At 38.1% G+C, this 17608-nt stretch overlaps 1 protein-coding gene across 1 annotated transcript in view; it reads left to right on the forward strand.

Annotated features, from left to right (window-relative positions):
* HMGA2 (high mobility group AT-hook 2) overlaps positions 1-17608 on the forward strand; it is a 139174-nt gene that overhangs the window by 3666 nt on the left and 117900 nt on the right. Inside the window, exons 2-3 of the mRNA XM_007447386.1 lie at positions 2266-2352; positions 12645-12695. Of these exons, the coding sequence (XP_007447448.1) occupies positions 2266-2352; positions 12645-12695 (138 nt within the window). The remainder of the gene's footprint in view (positions 1-2265; positions 2353-12644; positions 12696-17608) is intronic.

Genomic DNA, 17608 nt, shown 5'->3' on the forward strand with positions numbered 1-17608 from the left:
CTTTCCGAGCCGCTTTGCAGTGGCCCGGGGGTTAGGGGTACTCTGGCGGGTCAGGGTTGGAGGGGCTGAAGCCTCGGGGGCCGGAGGCTCTTTCTCCCGCCAACCGGGGCTGCTCGCTGGCCGGGGACTGGCGCGCCGCAGCCGCCCCCTTGGCGCCTTCCCCGAGTTCTCGGTGGCCTGAGACTCGCGCCCTCCCGACAAAGAACTCGTGGGCCCGCCCGGTTCTCTTAGGGCTCTTTAAATGCGGCGCGGCGGCCGCTGCTGAGGTGTCCCAGGAAAGGGGTTGGCTACAGGAGACCCTGGGTCCCCACGGGGCAGGATTAAGTAGTTCAGCCAAGGGCGCGGTGGCAAGCAGCGTCCGAGAGGGTGCACGCTAGCTAGGGTCACTTCCTCGCCAGGCGCCCAGTCCCCCTTTTGCCTTGGGTGCCGCGCCTCAGAGCTGCAGACCTGAAACGTCCTTCTCCAGAGCGAGTGGCTGGGGGTTGGGAGGGGACGATCGAGGGGCGCCCGGGACCCCGCGGAGTGGAGGGTTTTGTCTGCGGATGCAACCAATTAAGCGTGTAGCCTGCGCTTGCGGAGCTGCGCGCAGCGCCCGGGCTGAAGGGGTTTTGTTCGCAGCAATCTCCAAGCCTCCGCGGGCAAGGATGGAGCGGGACTTGTCTATTGAGAACATTTAAACTCCGCTTCCGTGGGGTTTAAAGCTACTTCTTCGTTCTTTAGCCTTAAAGCGCTTCCTTCATGGCAAATAGGCCTATTAGAAAATAATCCTAGAGTCCCAAAGCTGCCCGAGAGCAAGGTGGGGAAGGCGAACAATGTTTGCTTGCCAGTGCGTTTTAGAAAAACTGCTGTACCTTTTTGAAATCATCAAAGGAAACAAGCCAATCTAGAGGCCCCTGAGTTTTCCCGCTCTGCCCGGGCGACACTTTACATCGCGTTAGGATCCAGTTTTACACCTCCCAGGAAGTCACTGCCCTTCCCCCCGCTCTTGTTTCCCACACGCCACCCGGCTCACTCTAACTCTACTAATTGCCCCCCACCTCCAAAAAATAATCCAAAAGAAATTGCAGTGGGGTCTGGAGGTGATTGGAGGTTTTACCTTTGAGTTAAGGCAGAGTTCACAAAGAAAGAAAAATGTGTCTCCTATGTGTTTGCTCCGGATGTGCCCACTGGAGCTAGTGGTCCCACAGAAGCTTGCAGGAAACCTTCCTCAGAATCTCTAAATAGGATGCGAATTTTCATTGAAGACTTTTATGCATTTTAAGCTAATTCTCATTTAATAACCGAATCTGAATGAGATGTAAATTGATGATTCACTGGATAAATATTTAGGATCTGAAATATTAATCATCGCATTCTCTTAACCACTTGAGTATTTACTACTTGGCATAGAAGCCGTTTAAAGTTTTGCTAAACCTATTGATAGTTTCAATTTCTCCTTCCCAGACACTCCCATTCCTCCTTACTACCCACCCCCCCCCATCCCTTTTTGTTTTCTTTGGTACACCCCCATAAGGGTTTTCTCAAAAGAAAGTTTTGGAGAAAATATTTATTTTTATCAAAAGACATTTAAATCTAGACTGGAGACCATTCCTACATCTCCAATTGGCAGTGAAGAATTGAAGCAATTACCTAGATAATTCAAGCAAAGCCTCCCACGACAGATTTACCATAATTATTTGGAAATTTTAGGAGGAATGGAGTTGTTTTAAGTTGAAGAACTTGGAGAATTGCTCCAGTATTTCACTCAGTGTGTTGATTGAGTTATAACTGACCTACAGTATAGATACACAGAATGATCAAAAGCCACCTTTTTCAATATTGGGAGATTGTTGAAATTTTTCTGTTAGCTTCATATTTCTGTTGTTTAAAATGCTGGTATGGTGGAGAGTAGTATTTGCGTAAAATGCTTATTATTTCTATGCGTTGCCAAATACACAGCCTTGCATATTTTACACCTTAAAATGTATAACTTTCTTTCTAGAACAAGCAACCTTGGAACAGGCAGCCTTTGTTACCTTTTTCGGGTTGAAATAGAATCTAGCTTTCATATGCGAAACAGAATTTCCTCTATGAATTCTTGGATTACAAGTATAGTTATTTCCCCTTTCTGTAAACTCTGTACCATCATCATCCGTTTATGCTTGAACTGAATGTGTTCCAACAGTTCTGTTGAGCAGCACAGGCAGAAAATACAACTATAGAGTCAGGGTCAATTTCTTTCAGCCATTCTTGCCACAGCAGCATTTTTTTTCCCCCCGAAACTAGGAGCCAACCGGTGAGCCCTCTCCTAAGAGACCAAGGGGAAGACCCAAAGGCAGCAAAAACAAGAGTCCCTCCAAAGCAGCTCAAAAGGTGAGATTTCTTACATCCTCCCAACTTTCTCAACGCCCAGAGGAACCTACCTGTAATTTTCCCATTCTAGATCCGCACCTAAGGATTTCTCCCAAGTGGGTAACCCAAGACTCATTTCCTACCTTTGATATTGGTGAGATTTTTCAAGCAGATACTTAGCATAAAAAGTTCATGAAGATGCTTACAGTGCTGTTTTTAAACAATCACCAAATAATAAGAAACTTAAAACGGAGATGGGAGGGGGAGGTGGGGGAGTGGAGAATGAACAATTAAGATTTGCACCAGTTGTGAAATAGTTAAAAACAAATCAAAGCTATAGATTTTGTCTGGTGGTAAAGTTTTTGCAATTTCCTTAAAAAATAATAAAGATTAATTTACTTTGTGCTTATTTACATGATTATTGGAAAACCAAATCCCACTATTAAAGTTAAGTACTTTGCCAAATAGATGATAATTAGAAGTAAATCCAATTATGGGATTCTGGAAAAAAATTTTCACTAATGCTACTGCTTTAAATGCGCTGATAAAGTACCTTGTTTGTTTACAATAAACCTGCAATATAATATATCATAATCTCTCAAAAGCCTTTCCACCTCAGGTGATAGAGAAATGTTCTGAATAGGACAATGAGAAATTTTTTAAACAAATATTCGACTCATTTATTGTATATTTTTGGGCAGGATAGAACCCAACCAAGTGTAACTTCCAGTGTTTTTCTTTATAAATTTTAAATTGCAGTTTAAAAACTTCATGTTTGGGGGTATTTGAGCTAACAAAGAAGAAATATCTCAGGATCAATGCATAGACAGAGAAGGGAAGGTGAAGATAAAATTCACATTTTTTAAGCTTTACAAATAAATCAGAAAAAAAGTCTCTGTATTTTATTTGTGGGTTTGTATGCTCGTTAAAAACAAAGGTTCAAAATTCAGAAGTAAATTTTGATATATCTTTACAGTCGATTGGAGTACACCATGTATAGTGTTGGTTGAAAATGACTGTATGCTCATCTTTTGAGGATTAATGTTTTGTGTGGTTTTCTCTGTGAGTGTGAGCACCTATCATATTATATTTGGTAGTTTTCAGTGTTGTAAACTTCCATAGCAACCAGTGATACATATAAAGTTATTTAGGGAGCAACTATGAGTTCTTCTCTGTTTTATTTTAACAGTCTTGAACAGAGTTGAAAGAGCAGATTTCTAATATATTTAAATATAACTGCTTCTCAGAGTGAAGATTTAATTGTACTCATATTTAATCACTAAACATTGAATAGCTCTAAATTATCTTGTCATTTAAAAGTGCCTGTGTAATCTGATATTACTAATATGAATACTTACTATTTGTTTTTTTACCTGCTTCATTCAATTTAAAAAAAGGGCCAATTTAACATAGGCTTTTTTTTTGTTGCATCAAGTTAATTTTATCTTGATTTTACTCTAATGGAATGGCAAAGAAATATCTTGGTAGCTAGCTGACAAACATTTAAACTATGATGTAATTGCTCTGAAAAATGCATCATAACATCTCCCAGGAAGAAATCTGTAAATCTCATCATAAATAAATTATTTAAAATTCAATACAAAAAAAAGGGAAAATGAATTACCTCTCATATTTTACTGTATTACTCTTTTTGGAACGAGTAAAAAGGTGCTTCCATCACCTTCTCTTCAGTTTGAAAAGTTTGCCACTGACTAGCAAAATCTTTATTGACAAAAGGAAAGCTGAGACTTGTGCCTAATTTACCACCTAAAGCAAAACAACAAAAGGTTGGTCCCTTCCCAAGTAAGGTTTGCCTTATTTTTAGTTACTTTGGTGATAGGCATTTATCAATGACCCTTAGGCTATTCATCTTTCTGATAATTCTTCATGTGTATGCACATAGTGTTACAACTTCCAAAACAGAAGTAGGCTTTCTTTTTCCGAAAGAAATTTTTCTCTGAAATCTTTCATTCTTCCAGACAAAATTATTTCACACAATTCTGTTATAAAAGTCCCCTTTCTAATAAAAATGGATACGTATTTTTGCTCAGAACCTGACTGTTACATTTCTTCAGTTTTATAAATTACGCTTCATCTGGAGAAGATAACACTTTGCAAAATAATGAATGACACTGATGAATTGTTCATGGCATGTGTAAACTTAAGGTATTTTCACTTTCGAATCGGTATTTATTGAGTTTGCTACTACCCTATGTAAACATGATTATCAAACATATATTGGTTTATTAAACATATGTTGTATTCTAACAGAACATATTTTTGTTAGGACTTCAAAAAGTAATCTTTTTTAGAAAAAGTTACATTGTTCATAGCATGCTAGACTGACCATAGTAGAGATGAGAAGTCTTCTACAATTAATAAATTGGAAATTCTCCTGCAAACCGAGACTCACCAAAATGGAAAATATATAACAAAACCTGGTAAGTATATGAGAACAGAACTCTAAAATTAGAGGAGATACAGTGTACACTGGGATACTGATGATGTTGTATGTTTAAAATTTCTTGTTGCTTGGAGTTTCTTTACTTACAAAGTTTGTGTTTGGACCCAGTAACTGGCCTTGGGGCATTTGAAAACAAAACTGCTTGTTGGAAAATTAGCAGTGTGACACTTGACAATGCATGAGGAAGGTTGCAAGACCAAGTGGAGGACTACTAAATTAGCAAAAATCACTTTAATTTCAGGTCATATTCAATATAAACTTGATTTGTGTAATATATAAAACAAACATTTATAAAAACATAATTTGTTATGCCTGGAACTTTTGGAAGAGAAGATAATTACTCCTCACTTTGCTTCTATTCCGTTATGACAAATTCCCATGGATATAACCATTATGTAGAAATTCTAGTTATTCCTAAGAACACCAATCTGAGTGCTCAAAATTTATCCCTGAACCAGTTTCATATTGTTATCTTAATAAAAGAAATCAGAAGTTAATGTTTTCCTGAATAAATAATTTATTCATGTGAGTGTGTGTGTGACTGTGTGTATGTCTTGACCCTTTTATTTATGTCTTAGTTTGAGGTATACCTGTGACCAGTTGGCTCTTAATTTCCTTTTTGTTTTATTTTGTTTTCCTCTTCTGTTTGTGCTGGATGGAAATACTTTGTATTTTCATATTTCTCATGTTTGGAGAGAAGAAAGATATAATCTCCTTTATGTTTAGTTTAGGGTTTTTGTTGTGCCTATTTAATGAGAGAACACTGGAGGGGTTTCTTTCACTAATTCTCCAGTTTTTAAGGTCACAAGTCAAATTCATCTGTAAGTCAGGCCAATTGTCATTCAGGTACTTTTAGGGAAAAAAAAATTCTGAGATTGAATTAAATTTTAATGGGAAGAATTGCATATAAAAAAGATCTCAGGTGTGAGAGAACCCTACTTTGTAATATCACAGATTTGCTTGAACTTCCTTTTGACTTTAGGTTGTAGTGAAGAGAAATAGAGAGCAAAGTACAAAATGAAAATACCATCTAGATAAAGTATACTTCAAATAATGTATTCAGTCAGACACCTAATTTATATTTTCCACTTGCCTAAACAAAGAAGACTTGATACAAATTGGATACTATAGAGGAAGATTTGTGCTCCTTTTCTAATCATGTTCCTAGGAAGGTGGTCGATTTTTCACAAATGATTACTAACACCAAGCACAGATATTTTAGGATGAGGGAATGGGTTTTCCTCATCATTTCAGTTAAATATTAGCGCATAGATGGTGAGCAAGGACATGATTTTTTACGGGATATAGTAGGTCGAGCTGACGAGAGGAACCAAAGGCATCATTATAGGTAAGTCAGGGAAAGGTGGTATTGGCAGTTGTCATACAATTCCAGCCTATGGGGTCTATGTTACTAATATGAGTTATTTTGAGTTCCTCTGTGTTTTTATGGGCAAGTAACTTCCACTGGGACTCAGGGCTCTATCTAAGGATACAGATAAATCCAGTCAGGTGGAATTACGTAAAGCCCAATTGTTGTCTCCATTATCTTGGTATTTTAGGCTGTCTTACCTAAACAGTTGACTCATTTTTTTTTTTCACTTAACTTTTCCAGAGAGGACCGAGCCTTAATGTATCAGTAAATTCTCTCTCACAATGCCTTTGAGTCATCGTAGATTATGATCCAAATATGGAAGATTCAAATACATTTGAGTTATTTTCTGAAATCACTTTACTTCAAGGAACCCAGAGATCTCATTCTTTGCCAGTTACTCTTCTGAACTTTTTCATCGAAAGCCCCTCATTACTTTGACTGACTTCCAACTCTGTCTCATTTTTATCTCAAGGTCTCAACAGATCATTTTGCTCAAGAGAACATAACAGATTGGTATTCTGTTGCATTTCAGTTCTTTTTTGAGAGTAGATGGATGCTGAAGAGCATTTTATGTCAGTTAAATCATTCAGACCTATCTTATCTTGTTAGCTGACTTTCTGCAGTTTCCAGAGCTCGCTCTGGAACCATATAGCTTGGCACAAGGGTGGAACAATGAATTTTATATCCTAGGTGCTGAGATTTTTAGCTCTGAATTTTTATAGTGCCAACCAGGAGAAAAAGGTGAATGGAGAACTGATTCCATTTTAGGCTGCTGCTTTATTATTCTATATTGCTTTAATCCACTGAACAATGCTGAATGGCATCTTCTAAGTGATTTAGCAAGGAGTAGTCACAGCCATTTTTTTCTCCAGGATAATGTAGGGAGTAGTTTGCTTGGAAGGTCACCCTTATGAACTCTCTTATCATTGCTATTGATTTTTCTGATTACAAAGGAGGGAGAGGAACAGTTAAAGAGGAGAATCCTAAACTTTGAAAATAACTTTTCCTGTTATTTTGGCCTTGGCTTTAATTTCATGTTTGTATAGGTGAAGACAGGCATGTGTAAATAATGACATGGGAGTTGACAACAAGGACTTCCTTGGGGAAAATGAGCATGAACTACAATGGCTGATAGAATTCACTTTTATTTCTTTTTTGGAAAATATCTAGTGATGGCAAACTTGTAATGTCTTTTAAAGACTAAAAATAGTTGCATGTACAGTTTGGAAACCAATAGAACTAGATTAGCAAAAAGGTAAAGTGACAATTACTTAACATTTAATGTGATTGATTAGTCCAGTTGATTTTGATGCCAGTGCACATTGATTTACACTCTTTATATTTTTGAAAGAGCTACTAAAAGAAATAAGATGTGACTCTACACTGTTTTTAGATGGCTCCATATGCTCTTAAAGTCAGCAGGTCTTAGTCATATATACATATATATGTAAAGATACATGAAAACAAAGCAAGGTACTACTAAGCCCAAATATTTTTCTAGCTCTTTTGTGTGTGTGTGTGTATACAGATGCACTGATTGGTTTGGAGTGGGGCATTCTGGTTTTTATGCATTATCACAGTATGATGTGAGCATTTAGAATAGGAAACAATTAATAGCTATCTAAATTTGACCCAGAAGTCAGAATTGGCTAATGCGCTTGGTTCCTAATCTCAGCTCTTGTCTATGTCTTTATAGGAAACTAAGAAATACTTTACTTTTAACTACTCATTTGATTTCGACCCTAGAAGTTTTTAAAAAAATTTCCCCATGGCTACTCCATTTTGTATGGGGCTATACCTCCCAGAAGAACAGACCCTTTATTGCCTTGAAATCAGATGGGGTCTCAGTTCCACCACTTAAGAACATGGGCAGATTGCTTAATCGCCCATATAAACAGGGGTAGTAATAGCTGCCCTACTTAAATAAGATAATGCTCAGAAAATCACTCAGTACTTTGACTGGAAACTTACAAGATTGGGAGGTACTGCTTTTAAGGGTAACATTTTAAAATATGGAGGGAGTTAAGAAATTACATTTGACTACCTACTAAATGCTGTAGCTTTTGTCAGGCTTACCTTCCATATACATTAGCTCCTTTAATCCTTTGATGTAGGCATTATGGTCTTCATTTCACAAATGAGAAAACTGTGATTCAGAGATGTAAACTGTGACATGTCTAATGTTCAGCTCCAGTAAATGGGAGTACCTGGGCTTGAGTTCAAATCTAATTCTAAAGCTTATGATCTTTCCACTATTATGCGGTGTCAAATATCTCATAAAGTATTTGCTACAAGGTAGATTATGTTTTCTCCAGTAACCAGAAATGTAGGCTGTAAGTTAGATTTTGAGCAATCTTCAGAGGGGAGTTCTCCACAAGCTTATAAAGGGATTGGCAATATGTGCCTACTGCAACCCATTCCCACAGACGTCTGGCCCCCAAATAAACCAGAAGGCTATGACGTTGGAGATCATGGCACATCCAGAAGTTGTTTTATTTGTTAAATGAAGGGGCTGGATGAAATGTCTTCTAAAGCCCTACCAAGCTGTAGAATTCTAAAGGCGAGAGGGAAACAACAGGGAAACACACAGGTGATATAAACACCAGTGTTTCTTTCTTTCCTTTCTTCATGCAATAAATATGCAGTGAGCACATCTTATGCACCAGACACTAATGCTAAGCACTGCTTCCAAGATCAAGAGTTCTATTTGCTAGATGACTTTCCTTTTTTGATTAATTTTTTAGTGCTCATACATTTAAGAGCCTGGAGTACCAAAACTTCTTAGAGAAAGATATAATTACATTTCCCATTTAACAGTCTCCCCAATCCTCGTGAACTTGCTTCTAAAGCATCTTATAAAATTAAATACACAGTTCAGAACTTACACTTTTTTTAAAAGGCAAAAATAAGAATTAAGACAAGCCAGGAGGGAATTACACTTTTAACATATGATCGCTGCAGACGTTAGAATAACAGGGCTGATAATAGTCTGAAATTCAGTTCTTACAAACGCAGAATTCCCACCCTCTCTCCCTACTCCCCCGCCCTGAGATAAGCAGTAAGTACTCAGAATAAGTTATTGTCTGAATTATACATGGGTTTGTAGTGTGGAACCAAATTCCACTCTGGCGAAGGAAAACCAAATATACACTTACACAGTATTGCATATGTTAACATATTAAAAACAAAACAAGCCCCCGAAATGTTTTCTTTGTTTTCTATTGAAAAATAATATTCCGAAGAGCATTAAACACAGGGAAAAAAGTTAAAGCCAGTGTTTTCCAATATGTAAAATTCCTGGATCTATGCTGGTTTACAAAGGAAAATCCTAACTGGTTTTGCAGCTTTTGTGAAGTTTGATCAGAATGATTAAATAATGTGGGTTTTAAGGAACAATGAAAACCTCCCAGATCGACGACACACAGCACAGCTAAAGTGTTTCTTCTAGATGTCGTCTCAGAAGAGGGTTTCAGTTTACATGTAATACTGGCCCCAAGACCAAGGAGCAAGTTTGCTTTTAACAAGTCCAAGTGATAATCGTGATATTTTGCCCTTTAGTTAATGGTGCGAATTTTATTTTTGAATAGACTTTTTGTCAATGGGATGCTCGTTTTTAAGTCCTCTTGTTTGCAGGGCTTTCTCTCTCTTATGAGAGATTTGCTTTCTCTAACTTTAAAATGCAGTGAAACCCTCTTAGAAAACAACCCTCTTTTTAACAGACTTTAGATACACCCGGATCACATCATGGCCCCGGAACATAACCACCATACAGAAAAGCCTGGTGTAGCACTGTTAGCTTAGCACTGATCAGCAGTCTTCTACTCTCAACCCCACCTACCACCCCCACGCCCATTAGAAAGGATTTCTATCTTCCATGTTTGTATTATTTACTACTGAGTAAACTGTGCAACCTTACAGTTGCTCCTAAAGGGTAAATCAGACAGTACTTCTGTATTAGGGAATTTTGTACTCATATAACTCATGATGTACTAGCCAGAGGGTCTCTTAAAAGCTTCATTCTTAAGGTGATCTATGGGTGTAATGGAATATTTGCATTGATTGAACCTTCTATGCGATTGGACTAACTTAAAGGAAAACTTTCCCTTTAAGAGTTCCATCTGGTTAGGAGTGAAAGAACATTTATTGAGCACCTCATTTATGGCAGCCACTTCACTCCTCACTCCTCACCGGAGGTGTTATCTCCATTTCACACCTGAAACCAAATTAAGGTTTTCAGGGACCTGCCCAAAGTCATAAAGCTAACATGGCAGAGCAGGGATTTGAATCTAAGCTTTCCAAAGTGGAATCTGTGTTCCTTTTGAGATCTCCCTCTCTCCCTGAGACAACACGCAGAAAGAGGGTGTGATTCACTGGGCACTCCTGGCTTTCACTTAATTTAACTCATGCCCTTGTGACTGAAGGTAAGACAGGACCACTAACCCTTGACAAGAAATGATTCCTTTGTGGAGCCATTCAAAGTAGTAACCCCTACTACTATGATTCAAAGTGTCCAAATCTGACTCTCAGGTGGAGCTGAGTCAGTGACAATTTTCGTTAACTAAAATATCTCCTCATAGCAGCAAATGCATGTAACCTAAAGGGAGGTAGCGTTGTCAGGACAGTGAGAGCCCTGGCTTTAGAGTCCAACAGAACTGGGTTCAAATCCCAGGCCTGCCATTTACCAGCTTTGTGTGAGACCTGAGTTATTCAGCTTGCCTTTCTAAGACTTAATTGCTCGTTTACAAACTAAGAGAAATAATAACAGCTACCTTACATGGAGGGCTGTTGTAAAGATTAAAATAACACATGCGAATGACTTAGCCCGGTGCCTAGGGTATTTTAAATGCTCAATAAATGTGAACTAACATTATAATCATACAAAGTTTGGGTTAATTCATGGAACCTGTTAGATAGGTCAGGAAGATATTTGGTGAGAAATCTTGTGACATAAAAATCCTATTTTGTCTACGTACCTGTGTATCTTTGTATCTCTCTGTGTATCTATCAATCTATCACCTATCTCCATCTATTTTTACCAGATTGAAGGGAGAAATGAGAGTCTTTTGGCAGTGTAGACAGTTATAATAGGTAATTTTAGTATCGTTGTACCAAGTACTTGCTGCTAACCCAGGTAACAAAAGTAAAATGCAAAACGAGTTATCCTGGCTCAGGTTACCTGTATTTTTGTGTTTATATAGACTTGAGATGATTCTCATACACAGAAGAGGATGTACTAAGTTTTCTTTACTCTGAAAATGAAAATTATAAACACGTATTTTTTTTTTTTTGGCTGTGTTGGGTCTTTGTTGCTGGGCGCAGGCTTTCTCTAGTTGCAGTGAGAGGGGGCTACTCTTCGTTGTGGTGTGTGGGCTTCTCATTGCAGTGGCTTCTCTTGTTACAGAGCACAGTCTCTAGGCGCATGGGCTTCAGTAGCTGTGGCACACGGGCTCAGTAGTTGTGGCACACGGGCTTAGTTGCTCTGCGGCATGTGGGATCTTCCCAGACCAGGGATCAAACCCGTGTCCCCTGCATTGGCAGGCGGATTCTCAACCACTGCGCCACCAGGGAAGTCCCTATAAACGTGTATTTTTATAGAAAGTGTATGTGATATGTGTGTGTTGGTGTATTTGGGGATTGGAGTAGGCGTGATAAACAGGGAAATTATAATATTAAAATTTTACTCAAAAGGGGAAAAAACAACTGTGATACCAGAAAAATCTTCTGTGAAGTAAAGCAATGAACAAACTGTTAAGGTAGTTAGAAATATATTCATGTCAGGTTTGTGTTGAGTGTGGAATTGTTAATTGTTAATAATATACATTGTTTATCAATTATTATTTTTAGCATCCCTGGTTTCCATCTCAGATAAAAACATTGATGATTTCTGCTAGCTTTTTTTTTTCTCTCTCTGCTTTGGGTGAACTGATTGACAGGTGTTTGTTTGGGGCAAGGAACAGGAAATTAACTATGTAGAAGTGTGCTAATATTTGGTTTTTTGAGTTAGAAGCCTATATATTTTCACTCACATTTAGATTTTCTTTTGCCTAACAATGTGGGTATTGTACAGTAATATATCAATGTTAATTTTGGTAATTTTAGTTGTGATATGGAAAGAAAAATCATCATTTAAGAAACATTAATTTTCTAAAAGTCTACTTTACATAATTATGGGTATGTGGGAATAATTTTTTTTAATTACAGGTAGAAATAAGGGCAAAATGGCTTTTAAAAAGCATTTTCATGCATTTCAGAGATTACTCCAGGGGAGTCTATTAGGGTGAGGGCTGCATAGATCTCTCTTTGCATCATGCAATGAAAAATGCAGAAGATGAGCCTTCAAGGAGAAGGAGATTCTTAAAGCAATCTTAATACCTTATCTGCAAACCAGAACATTCTTACTTGAAATGTGTCCCTTGGTGCAGCACTTATAAGAAATGTCAGGTAGGAAATGATATAACTTCCTTTTTCATTTTGCAGAAAGCAGAAGCCACTGGAGAAAAACGGCCAAGAGGCAGACCTAGGAAATGGGTGAGTAGTAAGATAAAATTTCTGTTCTTTTTTAGTACTGAAAAAAAAATTTTTTTTTTTTAATAAATGACTTTTATTTTATCGATGACATGAATTTCTAACTTCTGGTTTGATGCATCTTTGAAAGGGTTAAGGCAAGCAGCATATTATCACCACCTCTTACCCTCAGGCTCCAGGAGTTTCCTCAAAACACTTTTCTTTCCTGGGAGTGTCTCCTTTTTCTATCTCTTATCAACATGAAAAGAGTCTCCACTCTTCCTTCAAATGGGGTAACAATGAGATGACTTGTTCCCTGGGTTGAGTAACTAAGGTTAAAGGGTATTATGAAACATTGGAAGTTGATTACAAATGGTGATAAAATTCAGATGAAATGTGTATGAGATAACTTTTTAACTCTTTCTTTTCATTTCTTTTTGTTGTTGTTGCCGAGATGGTTTGGCCTTGGAAATATCTCATTTTCTAGGTGGTTTGTGTTTTCCTTTTCCCGTTGCCTTTGTTAGGAAACCAGGTTTTACGCACTGGTTTTTCTTGCTTCCCTTAGTAGTGATTCTTACATACTGACGGTGGCTTCCATGCAGGTGTACCTGACCCCATAGGCACACAGATCCTGTATCTTTCTGAGGCCAGAAATTCACTGATCACTGAAGAGCTTTGTTAATTTTACCACTTGAACCTGGTTCTTTATGCTGCTACATTACCATGTTCTTTTGGTCTGTCTTTCCCACTGACCGAGGAAAAAAGTCTTAAAAACGAATAAAACCATTTCTCAAGAAAGATGAGTGCATCCTCTCTACCCTGGGTCCTCTATGATGGGATCTTCGGTTTTGCTCTCTGTCTTCCATGGTTCCATCTTCACGCTTCATCTTTTTCTGAAGTTCCCTTGCTGCTCTGCTGGATTGTGTTTTCCTGTTAGTTTCCATTCTTCTCTCCTCCAGAGTTCTGCATCCCTTTCTATTTATACTTTGGTATTGACTTTCATTCAATTTATTCATCTTGTATTTTTTTCCCTCTGCTCAACATGTGTTGGGATTAGATTTCTTAGCACAAGGAAATGGGGATGATCTTGAGATTAAAAACATCTCAGTGTTACAGTGTAACCTTAAAGTAAGAGCATTTTATTCAACCTTCTGGTCAATAAATGAATTCTCTCCAAACTAACCCACCAGGTGGTGATCATCTAGACTCTGCTTGATTACCTTTAATGTTAGGAAACTCACGTCCTCTTAAGGCTGCCTCTTCTTTCCTGGAAAGCTCTGAACATTAGAAAACACTTCCATCTGACTCCCTGTAACTTCTGTTCACTGTTCCTAGGCCTCCCTCCTGGGAATATACAGAGTAATTGTTATTACTTTTACTTGTGATAGCTCTTCAGATATTTGAAGGCAATTAACATATACCCTTTGTTCTCTTTTCTGGTTTTAATATCTCTAAGCCTTTCCGCTTTTTCCCATGAAGGAACATTCTTCTTATTCTCTTCTGAGTGTGCTTGTTTTTTTGTCTTTTGTAATATGTCACCCAGAACTAAGTATCATATTCCAGGTGTGGGCTCCATAACCAATGGGTTTATTACCTCTCTTGTTAGACATATGGTTCCAGTTACCTATTACTGTTTCATCAACCACCCCAAAACTTAATAATGAAAAAACAAAAAAACAAAAAAGCTCATGGATTCTTTGGGTCAGGAATATGGACAGGGCACAACAGAAAAGCTTGTTTCTGCTTCAGGATGTCTAGGGCCTCAGCAGGGAGGACTCAAGCAGCTGGGGGTTACCTCTCATGCTTGTGGTAGAATTTGGAGGCATCTTTACTCACAGGTCTGGTGTTTTTGCAGAATTGGCTTGAAGTCTGGGTGCATCTTGGGGTGTCCTCTGGAGCACCCACACACATGGCCTTTCTAACGTGGTGGTCTCAGGGTGGGAAGTCAGCCTTCTGACATACACTCAGGGCTCCCAGAGAGGGTGTTTTCCCAAATGAGGAGAAAGCTGCAAGCAAGGCCTTTTTTGACCTAGTGTCAGAAGTCAAAAAGTCCTATTCCATTATACTCTAGTGAGCACAGTGTTGACTAAATTGGTATTGGCATACATATCAAGTATAGGTCTGCCATTTTCTAAGCATCAGAGTTAAAAGGACATCGTATCCCATTGAACTCATCAATAAGAAAAACCTATATAAACTTTCTTATAGGCAACAGAATAGGAAATAGGTAAGTTCTTTGAAGTCATGAGATTAATGTTGCTAAAATGAAATGAAACGCATTGCAAGCAAATACGGTGAGATTTAACCAGCACTCAGCTTCCATCAATTGTCCCCCAACCCAGCTTTACTGAGATGTAATTGACATATAACCTTGTGTAAGTTTAAGGAATACAGCGTGTTGATTTGACTTATGTATTGCAAAATGATTACCACAGTGGCATTAGTTAATACCTCCATCATCTCACATAATTACCATTTCTTTTTCTGTGGTGAGAACATCTAAGATCTATTCTCTTAGCAACTTTCAGGTATATAATACCTTATTGTAAACTATAATCACCATGCTAGATTCCCAGAACTTACCTTATTACTGGGAGTTTGCACCCTTTGACCAATATTTCCTCATTCCCTCCGCCCACCCCAACTCCCCCCCCAAGCCCCTGGCAACCACCATTCTACTGTCTGTTTCTATAAATTTAGTATTTATAGATTCCACATATTAAGTGATAGACAGTATTTGTCTTTGTCTGACTTATTTCACTTAGCATAATGTCCTCAAATTTCATCCATGCAAATGGCAGGACTTCCTTTTTTCTCTGGCTGAGTAATATTCCATTGTATATGTCTACCACATTTCCTTCAGGCACTTATCCGTAGATGGACTCTTAAGTTCCATATCTTGCCTCTTAACTGGTCTTCCTACCTTTCACCTTTTCTACCTTTGGCTCTCCTATGTTTGCCAGTTAACCTGCATAGGGTATAGTCGCATCACTGCCCTTCCTAGAAACTTTCTACGGATCCACAGCTGGTCACTGAATTGATTACAACCTTCCCTAGCTCTTCGAAGTCCCCACAGTTTATACCCACCTCCCTTTATGCCTTTATTTGCCACCACTCATCCTCACACAGCCGATGTTTCAGCCAAGCTGGAATAAAATATGTAGTAGTTAAAGGATCTATATGTTTTTATTTTCTCAATGGATTCTTGCTCATTTGGGGGATATCTGGATTCCAGGCACCTGATCTTCATGCTGAATAAGAAGCCCACGTGAAGCACCCACCACAAAATCCCTTGCCTTTCTGGGAATAATTGAGCCATCTTCATTGACCCTCATGATTTCTAGTTTTTACTGGCTGTGAGAATGGAAAATATTGTGTAGCTAATTGTTATAAGACCCCGATTTGTTCCCCAAAGAAGAGTTGTTCTACTTAGAAAAGGAAATAGAAGGAAATTGTGTATTTTTTTTCTAGACAGCGTGTTTCCTTTTTGCTTATATATATTCTGTTGGGTAGAGTGTGCAGCCAGTCACAGCAAGGCATTCAGTTCAAGGGCATTCTTTACTGGAAAGCTTGTACTAAAGAAATAAATTATTGCATTTTCCATAGGAAATGAGCCTTGTACTTTACAGTAAGTTCAATTCTTTCCAACAGTGTCATTCACTGATTTCCTTATATTAGAGATATAGTTTTGAACTGACAGGATTTACTAGGTACAGGGCCTAAAAGCCAAACTGGTCCCCTTTTATTCTTCTGGGTTGTTTTGTTTTATAAAGTTCTTTTGCTTTTAAAAAGAAGTCTTGTACATTTTATGGTGTCATGTAACAGGGCTGGAAGAAGATATCTACATTGTAACCCTCTCATCTGATGTGACTGGGATCAGTACTTGGTAGGTTACTCCAAAGTTGATTAACCAAAAGTATGTGGACATAGGAAAGAAGTTTGTGCCAGTCTTGCTTCTGCAGAGGATGGAGTGTTGACTAATCCAGTGAGGACATTAACTAGATTTTGGTTAAGAGCACTTCTCTTATTTACTTTATTCCCCTTTTCTTTTTGTGTTTTTTCCTGAGTTTGAATCAGATTTCAGATCTATTATTTTGATGAGCTGCTTTGGACTTTCACATTTTTTTTGGTCTGGAGGAGGTGAGAGGTAAAGGAAGGAGAGAGAAGTGGGACGTAACTTTTCTACTGGTCTTAGAGTCGGGAGCTCAGGATCTGGATTCAGGTGGCTTGGGTTCAAATTCTGACCCATCACTTGACTAACTAGAATCTTCAGCAAATTACATGACCTTTTTAAAAGCACTTCTAAAAATTATTTTAACTGAGGTATAGTTGATGTACAATATTATATAAGTTTTAGGTGTATAACATAATGATTCACAATTTTTAAAGGTTATACGCCATTTATAGTTATTATAAGATATTGGCTATATTCCCTATGTTGTACTATCTATCCTTGTAGCTTATTTATTTTATTCATAGTAGTTTGTACCTCTTAATCCCCTACCCCTATCTTGCCCCTCCCCTCTTCCCTCTCCCCACTGGTAACCACTATTTTGTTCTCTATATCTGTGAGTCTGTTTCTTTTTTGTTATATTCACTAGTTTTATTTTTTAGATTTCACATATAAGTGATATCATACAGTATTTGTCTTTCTTTATTTCACTTAGCACAATACTCTCTAAAACTTCATTCATTTTTATGGCTGAGTGATGTTCCATTGTGTATATATAGGGCTGTGTGTGTGTGTGTGTGTGTGTGTGTGTGTGTGTGTGCGTGCGTGTGTGTATACACCACATCTTCTTAATCCATTCATCTGTTGATGGGCACCTAGGTTGCTTCTATATCTTGGCTATAATAAATAATGCTGCTCTGAACATCGGGGTGCATGTATCTTTCTGAATTAGTGTTTTCATTTTTTTTTGGATAAATACCCAGGA

The sequence above is a fragment of the Lipotes vexillifer genome, unplaced genomic scaffold (genome assembly GCF_000442215.2).
Source record: "Lipotes vexillifer unplaced genomic scaffold, Lipotes_vexillifer_v1.1 scaffold170, whole genome shotgun sequence".
NCBI lineage: Eukaryota > Metazoa > Chordata > Mammalia > Artiodactyla > Lipotidae > Lipotes > Lipotes vexillifer.